General features: G+C 35.9%; 1 protein-coding gene across 1 annotated transcript in view; it reads left to right on the top strand.

Moving 5' to 3' along the window:
- The window catches only part of LOC106344459, a 4,931-nt gene extending 983 nt beyond the window's left edge, over positions 1-3,948 (top strand). Inside the window, exons 3-7 of the mRNA XM_013783834.1 lie at positions 2,805-2,976; positions 3,225-3,364; positions 3,455-3,516; positions 3,611-3,676; positions 3,777-3,948. Of these exons, the coding sequence (XP_013639288.1) occupies positions 2,805-2,976; positions 3,225-3,364; positions 3,455-3,516; positions 3,611-3,676; positions 3,777-3,906 (570 nt within the window). The 3' untranslated portion in view covers positions 3,907-3,948. The remainder of the gene's footprint in view (positions 1-2,804; positions 2,977-3,224; positions 3,365-3,454; positions 3,517-3,610; positions 3,677-3,776) is intronic.
- The last annotated feature ends 6,649 nt before the right edge of the window (positions 3,949-10,597 follow it).

Below are 10,597 nucleotides of genomic sequence, written 5' to 3'. Positions count from 1 at the left end.
TGTGTTTCTGTCGTTGTCGAACCCCGACAAAAGGTAAATTCTTTATTCCTTTTTTTTTTAATTTTGGTATAATTATTAATAATGGAAAAATCGTAAATTTCAATGTTCTGAAAGTTATTCTAGTAGTTTCAAATTTATAGGAGTTACTCTAGTTATTTCATGATTGTTTAGAGTCATTCTAAGTAGTTTCTCTTGTTTTTTTCCAAAACAAAATTTTAAGGGATAATTTGAATTTTTTTTTTTTTTGATTAAATACAGTTTCCTCAACGGCTTCCCAGGCCCAAGAGACTAATCTGTGTCGCTGCGGCCCGAATGTTAAATCCGCAGTGGCCGTGAATCGAACCCAGGTGGCGGTGCTCACAGCTGTGAGTCCTTTACCACCAGAGCTAGACGCCCCGGTTATAATTTGAAAATTACACTAATAATAGTTTAAAATTTGAAAAATTACACGTTATTTTTTATTTTTTTGAAAAGTACACTTTGTTAAATATGAAAAGACATTTTTATCCAGATTTAAAATTTTTATTAATTACAAAAAAATTCGAAATTATTAATAACAATAATATTATAATTTTTTTCTGTAAATGCCTTATATTTCTAACTTCTGTTTCAAAAGCTTTGTTATATTCTCTCTCACTTTCCTAAAACTAATGTTTGTCATGAGACATTAGAATGTGTGCATTTCAAAAAAAAAAAAAAAATCATATGATTCTTCCTTCTTTCTCAGTTGAATGATATTTGGTGGCCTCACTGAGGCTGTGATAGTGAACGTCAAACATTCTCAGGTGACATGTATCAATACAAGTGCATAGTGAGCGTCAAACATTCTTAGGTGACATGTATCAATACAAGTGCAGCTATAAAATGTTGATCTGCAAATGTACAATAAACTTCACTCTCAACTTCTTGTAGGTTTCTAGAATGTTCTCATTTGGAGTCTCTGATTTCTACTACTGTGTTTTATACATTGGTGAAAGCAATCGATAGTTTGGTAAAAGTGAAATATATGAAAACCATGAAAGTGATTCAGAAATCTTTTCTGTAATTTATTTTTATATATGTTGATGTATCCAAGAGTTAAAATTTATGTTTTGTATCTGCTCTTTATATAAAGGACCATTTAATAAAGTTTCATGATTTGTTGGAGAAAAGATATTACGAAAAGGAAGAAGAAGATGAGATGACGTTGGGTGTTCTCCTTTTTTCAAACAAATAATTATTTAAAAAGATACTATAATTGTAGATATTTCTTTTTTTTTTAATTATTTTCGTTAAAAAATGTTAATTTAAATAATAAAACATTAATAATAGTATTGAATATTTAGATTGGATATTTTAGTAAATTCATATATAAAGAAGTGTATATTTCAAAAAACTTAAATCCTAGTGATTTTCAAATTAAAATCTCATATAAGTCTATTTTTCCAAATTTTCCCAAATTTTAATCCCATGGAAACCATGCAAAATATGATACTTCTTATAAAAAAAAAGGTTAATAGATGACGAAAAAAGGTTAATAAATGGGTCCGATAAGTTTACCTGTAATTCCATTTCTGTTCAATAGAGTGAGTTTTTTTTTGCCTTTCCACATCTTTTAAACCTGCATCAATTAGTCATTAGTATTAATTAGTAATGGGGTACAATTTTTTTGAAGCATGGAAAAGGCTACTAAACAAAATATATATTTTTGAGGAGGAACGAAATAGAAAGTTGAAAAATTCAATATATTCATTTTTCCCCCTCAGTCTCAGACTTTTGGATTTGGAAAAAGGTAAACTTTGAGTTTTTCGAAGACATTACCAGACTAGTTGGTAGGAGGATAGGTTACAAAAAAAGTTACTCCTATCCTACCTTGTTAACGTAATACAAGGTTACAAAAGAGGACAAAAGAGGTTACACGGAGTTTTAAGCAATCTACATGGAACCACCGGGAGTTTGAAGCCTAAAAGTACAATTGTGGTGATAAGTCTCGTATCCAAACCTTTTTCAACTAAACCGACCTTAAGAAACTTTGAATGTGAGCGAATGAGACAGTATTAAAATAAATGTTGTAGTAGAAACAGAGAAAAGAAAGAAATCTAAAAAGATGAAGCAAAGGAAAAAAATAACAACACAAATTAACATTTTATCTGAGGAAGAAGCCATGCATGCCCACATAGGTAGTTAAGAATATAAAGGTAGATATACTGGTGAATGGTGATCGTAGAGGTTGGAAGGGAGAAATGGAACTGTAAAATATGTGATTTTCCCTTCCCCACAAAATGAATCTCATACCAACCCAAACTTCCATGTCAATAAAATAGATGTTTGTGAATGAACTTATAAGGAGCATTTTCTCCTGATCTCCTCTTGCTGCAGCACTCTAGTCCGAAAACTCCAAATCGTCCTTCCTTGATGAAACTTTTCCCTTATTCCTGTTTCGCCACCATCTCGTTCCTTGTTCCTCACTCCTTTCAGAAAGTCTGATCGATTCCTCATAGCTTCATTCACGAACCCAAATTTTGCTATCGCTGTCACCTCTTTCTTGCTAGAAGAAGAGATTTCGGAGAGAATAAATGGAGAATTAGGAATTTACAATTTATGATCGTTAGTTAAATCTTGAAAAAATTAACTTGTTTTAAGGATTGAGAGATCACGGTGTAGTGTGAGAAATTTTAGGAATTTTATTTTTCATATAAAATAAATAAATAAAAATTAACAAAAGCTATTTTGTGCAAAAATATTTTCTTTTACATTTTTTATTTAAATTTTTGAAATATGATCCATGTGTCAAAATCTGATTGGCTATGCGATTTGCAATTTAGTATATAGGGGATGTATTTAATCCCAATTATTATGTGCCTTTTAGTGTTGACAAATGGAATACAAGTAAACTGCAGAGGAATGCACTTAGTGTCACTGAAGCTCCTACTGGAAACGAAGATGACGATGATCTTGATCTCGAAAACACAGTGAGGAATGGTTCTAATTATATGAGTAAGTTTGATTCCTTGTCTTTCTTCAAGATTTCTGATTTTCCATTTTTCAGCAAAAAGAAAAAGTAATTATCCTCAAAAGATTCTGTCAATTGTTAAATTACTTTGATAGAGATTTGTCAACTTTCTCTAGTCTCCAGTGAGTTTGCTAAGTGGCATATTGTTCTTTTGACACACATAAAAGCTGTCTGTAACCTTGTTAACTGATATTCTCAGCCTTGTTTGTATGACAAGTTGTTTCTTTTCCAGCATCTGAGGACACACTGAAGCCTCATAAGTCGAAGCTAAGAGGGCAGAGATCATCTCGGTCATCTCACAAGACCCTGAGTAGGTCTCTATCATCTGACTCCCAATCAAAAAGCTCTGCTTTTACTCCCCCTCAGAACATGGTATGCATTCAGTTTTAGTTATAGATTTATTCCATTTGGTATTGAATATAATGCGACTGATCTTAACTTTACTAATATGCTTTCACGCAGAAGGTTGATCTTAGCAAACTGAAAATGCCTGCGTTACTGAAATATTGGCAACATTTCAACCTCGTAAGTTGATTATAAGAATAAAAAAAGAAAACCTTCTCTTTGCTCATCATTCTAGAAGTCTATGTCATTTTGCTCATGAATAAACTCCTCGTGGGTGGATGCAATTCCAAATCCATCAAAGGAGAAACTAATTGACATTGTTCAGAGACACTTTATGTCTCAGCTACACTTGAAATCCTTCTGAGACTTCACTTGATTCGTCTCATGTGTTATTATAATTTTGGTTCTGATAAAACAATTTAACTATGTTATGATATTTTCAGCAAATGGATGAGCTTCAAGTTATTATGGGGTTTGTGACGTTTGTCCAAGCAGCAAAGAGAATGAAGAGAGCCTGCAAGTTGCAATCCAAAGAAGCCAGAAACACCGATCTTAACTGCATCAGCTAAAAGAAACAAGCCCTGACTTTTATAACAGATCCTGTAAGTACAGTGATGCCAAACTTGTTTAACCACTTGTGGCTTGCTGCAGCTAGTTTTAGCTCGTTCTGGAGATGTTTGGCTAAGGAGTAGAATTATGTTTCTTCTTGCTTCTGTTGTTTAACCTTGTAATTAACCCCATCAAACAAAAAAAGACCCTGAAATCAAGAAACATGACTCTCTATAAAGCTCCCAATTGAATTTACTATCTGTTCTGATTTTAGTATGTTACAATGTAAATATGTTTTATGTGACCTCTCTCTCAGTCTTTTTTTTTTGTTTTAAAACGAGTAGTAACATTATTTTGTACTAGTACACTACTAGATTAAAACAATTTATTAATAGGCATGTTGTGAGTAAAAGAAGACATACATGATACAACCAAACTTCCTCTTCATCTTTCTCCATGCACTCATCTTCGTCCTTTTTTTTAAATATGTATATATTTATTTCTAACCCGAGAACGAGAATTTTAGATCCGGTTACAAGCCCACATTGAACAAAAGCTCATAAGTCAATGTATTACGAAAGCTAAATCTTTGTCATTTTCTTTGCGCAATAAACACATATTCAAGATTTGCAATCCCTCTTTTCTTGCTGCGATCAGATTTGATATAACTTCATACTATTACTTTCTCCTACTTAGAACAACTTTATTAGTGAGTTTGTAAAAAAGAAGTTTGTATGTTGCGAGTAAAAGAAGACATACATGATACAACCCAAACTTCCTCTTCATCTCTCTCCATGCACTCATCTTCGTCCTTTTTTTTTAATATGTATATATTTATTTCAACCCGAGAACGAGAATTTTAGATCCGGTTACAAGCCCACATTGAAAAAAGCTCCTAATCAATGTATTGCGAAAGCTAAATCTTTGTCACTTTCTTTGCGCAATAAACACATATTCAAGATTTCCAATCTCTCTTTTCTTACTGCGATCAGATTTGATATAACTTCATACTATTACTTTCGCCTTCTTAGAACAACTTTATTAGTGAGTTTGTAAAAAAGAAGTTTGTATAAACAAAATAATAGTATTTAAATTAAATATTTAAATTTTGATTTAAATTAAATCATTAGATTAGTTAGATAATGACACGTGGAAGAAAGATGCAATTAGAGGTTTATGCATTTAGGTAAATCAGAACTTTCTTTTTCTTTTTCTTTAATTTCTTTTATTTTTTTTTCTTTTTATGTTTAGATACTCTCTTCAACTTCTCAATGGAACTGCTCTTATATAAACCCTCTCGCGGGAGAATCTGCCTCCCCTTTCTTCTTCGCCTGACTAGTCCTTTAGTGGAGTATAAACGTATAAGATGTCATGGTGAAATACTTTTATAGAATGCACGTGCGTTTGGATAAAAAAATAAAATACTAAGAAAATTGTATTCCACCATTCAACAAGTATTTAGTAGCGTAACTATGCATCAATGATCAAACAGTTAATTACTACTCCCTCACTTACTAAATCTATAATAATAAAGTTAACTTGCTTCTCTGTTCCTGCGTCCACGTCATCAAGGAAGGAAAGATAAATCATGCCACGTGTATCATTCTGCTCACGGTTAGAACTTCCATTTGCAAGCAAAACTGCTGAACTGGGCCACTTAATTTACTTAAAATTTTTAAAGCCCACCTAACCATTAACTAAGCAGCACCCTTACGAGCCTTCCTTTCACTCTTCGTCTTCTTGATTCTTCTAATTCTGACTGGCTCTACCGGAACAGCCATGTAACGCTTCTCTTATGTTTTGAAGCCTATGATTAAAACTCGCCATTAAGACCCCCTGAACTCCTCCCACTACGTCAACTTTAATTTTCCATTCACCAAGCTCTTCCTAAACCCAAATTTTCAGCCTATAAATCTGGATGATAATGAACGGTTCAAATCTAAGTAGTTCAAACTTGCTTTTTCCTCCTTGCAATCACACCAGAGATTGTGTAACGCTTGCTGCAATCATTCACATGCTGATTTGAAAGCTGGATGTTGACGGATACAGAAAGCAGCGACGACGAGGATGACTTCCTCATTGGGTTGTTTCATTGACTCGCTCCCTCACCTCAACACTTCCTTCCTTCAACTTCAAGTTCGAGTTATAGGTGAGAAAATGGCTTGCTCGATCTCTTGCTTTATGTTTCTCAGATAAGGATTCAGATCTAATCCCACTTCTTCTATGGTTTCTCAGATAAGGATGAGAATTATGAAAATCACACGCCAATACCAAAGAGCTAAGGCTATCTCTCTTTGAAAACCCCCTTGCAGCAACGTCTCACCCGTAAGGTATATGAAAACCCATTCTCGCTTTTGGTTAAAGCATCAAACTTGAAGCTTGGATTTTGTGGTTACCCTTCTTACCTTTTAGAAGGTTCACACAACAGTGTAGACGAGAGCCGGTGCCGCAAGAACTGCTTGACAGACTGTGCGAGAGCTCAGAGAACGGTTCTTGCTGGTGGTGCAACTGCAAAATTTGAAGCACTAAAGGTATTAATCTTAGCTACGAACCATATCTTTATGTCTTCTTTATGTCCTTTTGTAGCAAGTCTTTAGTTAGAATTTCTGATTTTGCTTTTTCAAGGAAGAAGTATTAGTAACGTACCTTCTCAAAGACAATCCCACGGCAGTGCTGATATTAATAGAACATGGTAAGTCTCTAACCTGGTATGCCATTGCTTCTTTAACGGGATGGTATTGTGTGTGTTAGTCTGTTTGATGGACTGGCTCTTGCATTCCATAAAAAATTGGAGAGCAAAGGGTCGGAGCCCAAAGTTGTGCTAGCTACCATCATAAATCCCAAAACAGTTGGAGGTGAGAAAACCATAACATTCTTATTTCTTCGACATTTAGGAATAACTTATACTGGTGATTGTTATATCTCACACCCTATTTGTTTTCAGGTTCATCAGATGATTGATAAGACTCAGAGAAAGAGGTTATGCAGAATTTTGGACTGCAACAAACTATCAGTTGAAGCAAGCAAGCAAGCATGCTGCACAGAATCAGCTGCTTCCATAGAGAGTAATGGTGTAAATTCTTTTCGTGGAGCAAGCACGAGTTGCGATAGCTACAACACAACAACAAACACTATTAGTTTATTACCAAGAACGAAACAACAATTTTGAGAAAAAGCTTTACAACAAGAAGAGAAGAAGAATAAGATGAAGAAATAGTTGAAATCAAACCAAACGAAGAAATAGTTGAAATCAAACCTAACGGAGAAAATATTTTTCTCTGGAGAAAATATTTTTCTCTGAAGAAAAAAGCGCAATAGATAAAAAAGAGAGTAAAGAGTAAGTTACGTCGGACGCGCTTCACCCTAATCTCTCTTGCGACAAACTCTCTTGTGCATCAAATCGACGGCACAACCGTCGACTCTGGCCTCTGTCGACTTTCCAGACTCGACTGAAGCCTCTGTCTCTCTCTCCCCAGATCGAAGATCCAATGACTCCTCCGGATTTGGTTGACCAAATCCACGACGAGATTGATGAAGAAGCACCTCCTTCAGCCGTCGTTCTTCTTCCTGCCTCTGTGCCTCTCACTGTTGCTGCTGCGAGTGTTGTTAACATCGTAGCGGGTGATAACGAGATCGGTGAAGAAGCAGCTGATGAACATGAGACTGATGAAGAAGTGGGTGATGACAACTCAGATAAAGGTCCCACCTTTGTTCGCTCCTTGGGTGCGTGGTCAAAGCCACTTCATTTCACGCCACCACCGACTCCTCCAGAACCTGCAACTCCAAGGTTCGAAGCTACAGAGATGCTACAAAGTCAAATAGATTCATTCTGGCCTTCGATTGGTGAAGTTATTGTCAACGGTCCCAAGAAGAAGGGTCATCTGTTTCCTAAGAATTCAGTGACGCAAATGCCGGTTGATAAAATCCCACCCCAGGCTCTCAAGGAGGATGGTAGTCTTCGATTTCCATGGGCTGCCCGAATGAACCAATCTTCTAGAAACTTATTTCGTGCCACTGAACCGACATACCAACTGAATGGAACTCCTCAAGTGACAATCCCCTCCAAGGTACTTAAGCTAGGGCCTGAGAATAAGGAAGAATATGTTGTGGAACAGTTTCATAGATGTTCTAGCCCGCCTGGAGGTCTTATTCATGTTGTGTTGAATAGGTTATGGGGTCGACAATGTAAGATAACCTGCCGAAAGTTAGGGGACTCTTCGTTTTTGTTCCATATTCCTCATGAAAATACTCGTAAATGGGCTATCTAGCGAGGTGTGTGGCATGTTGATGACTGTCTCCTCTTTGTGTCTCCTTGGAATCCGGTAACCTCTTTCAAAATCCCTGAGATTTCCACGCTACCGGTGTGGGTTAACCTCAGGAATATCCCAGATTCTTGCTTATCTAGGTTAGGCATTAGTCACATAGCATCGGGTTTGGGAGAACCAATGCTTACGCACAAGCCTCGCTTAGATCCAGTAAATATGGGAGAAGCTAAAATTTTAGTTGAAGTTGAGTTAGATAGACCATTTCCGAAGCTAATTGCGCTTGATGACAAGCAAGGCAATATCTTCTTGGTAGAGGTGGAATACTCTTGTATTCCTAGTTCTTGTGATAGATGTGGAGCACTTGGCCATAAGGAGAAAGGGTGCCTACTGCCTCCTAAGCCTCATGATTCTGCTCATGTTACTAAGGAACCTCGGGTCACCAGCGAAGAGATCCCAGTGGTGGATATAATTCATTTGGCGAAGAACTCCTATAGTACACTTGTGAACAATTTGGAGCCAAGCTCAGACTCGCTCTCTACCCAACAAGCACTTGAGACTCCAGAAAAGTCTCTGATCACTACACCTTCCGAGGTTGAAATTGTCACTCCTTTTACAGATTCACATGAGGTACATTCTACCTCTTACTCAGAGATTGATGTCACTATCCCTATATTAGCAGCTGCAAATGTTGATCCTTCTCATTCACCTATTATGGAAGTCATTCCATCACATTCTATCATTTTGGAAGAACCTAGCTCTTCTGCAAATGAGCAATAAATTGACCCTACCACTCCTTTCACCCATAATCAACAACAATTCTATAGAGAATCGGAGCTTCCGGTTACTTATGGAAAAAGAACTGGTTTTGATGCGGTTGGAGAGTCTTCTGGTTATAACTTAACTAGAGGCGAAAGGGAAATAAAACCAACACAAAAGTTTCATGATATGGAATGGAAGAATGTTAGTGGAACAGGTAAAAGAGGTCGTCGCGGCCGAGGGAACCACATCCGCTAGTTAGCGCCTTTCTATTTCCGTCTTTTTAAGATTCAATTGTGAATCTTCTTCTATGGTTCTTTAACTCTATGCGTGTTGCAAACTTTACCAAACTTTGTATTTTCTTATGCATTTTAACTGAAAGCCCTATTACAAAAAAAAAAAACCTAACGGAGAATTTCATAGCAGCACTCTTTTGAGGTTTATGGCGTTTTGTACGATCCCTAAGGTAACCTAAGACGATGTTTTGCAAGTAGTTATCGATCAATAGGAGTTTAAGCCAATGGATTTGAAATGAAAAGATAGTGGGAGATTTTTATTCTATGGGTTTCTTGTCGCTCAAGTGAAGTGTTTTTCAATGTCTCCTTGCTTATTTGATTCTGGAATATTAATTTCTCATACCACATTGTAAAAGCGAGTAATAAAGAACACCAGTTTTTCATTGAGTTTGAGAAAATAAAAATGTATTTTGAAAGAAACATTCTTAAAGTTAAAAAACAAACATAATCTTTTGTCACAAACTTGCACAAGACTATAACCAAGGAAATGATGTGTTCGTAAGGAAATCCCAAAATAACTCAGATTTGGCGATAAAAATGCAATTCTCGAGGCTTCTTATCTCCGCCATCACCAGGTTCTCCTCCAAATCCAATGGTCTTAGTCACACCAGAAACAAGATTAGTGACCATGGAGGTTCTCCAGAGACCATGTTGTCATAATTTCATTCGAACTGATCGAAGATTAGACAGGCCGAGTTTAAGTAAGATCATTAAAATAAGTTACATAAAAAGATTCAATACTGAACAAGTTAAGCATGTTGAGTTTGACGTTGCCATGTCTGTGATCAGAACTTCAGAAGTTGAATTTAGTTGTAAAGTGACCAAAGAACTTAATATGGTTCCATGATGATAAAGTCAAACATCCAGTTTGAGTTGTTTCTAGCTTATGAAAAGATGTTTACGTTTGTGTTATTCCTACACCTAATGCCTACATATGTTCTCTCAAGAGCTATACTGTATATCAACAGTTCAACACTAAATTATTCTTCTTTTTATTTTTTTCCTTTCTTCTGTAAATCTTTGTTAATAGCTCTCATCGAATAATGCCACATGAACGTGCTTTTAAAAGTGTACAAGGTAAAGTAAACCAGGGGAAAAAAGGAGATTCTATTAAGATCTCAAAACACCAATGATTACAATAATTAATATTATGAAATGTGTACTCCTACATCGGATATTATTCGCATAGACGATTAAAGTCTTCTTTTCAAGAATAATTCAGTTCAAAGCCCATGTCAATCACATTGGATGAATTTAAGCTTTTCTAACTCATCCACCTGTCACATTGGATGAAACCGTTTGTCTAGAGCACTCTAACAAATCAAACACAAGTAACACACGTTAATCGTCCGAATCAGACCCACAATGTCCAGGGATTTTTGAAAAATGGTTAC

Source organism: Brassica oleracea, chromosome C5 (genome assembly GCF_000695525.1).
Source record: "Brassica oleracea var. oleracea cultivar TO1000 chromosome C5, BOL, whole genome shotgun sequence".
Classification (NCBI taxonomy): Eukaryota; Viridiplantae; Streptophyta; class Magnoliopsida; order Brassicales; family Brassicaceae; genus Brassica; species Brassica oleracea.
The sequence above is the reverse complement of the archived record's forward strand: the minus strand, read 5'-3'. Positions and strand labels throughout refer to the sequence as shown.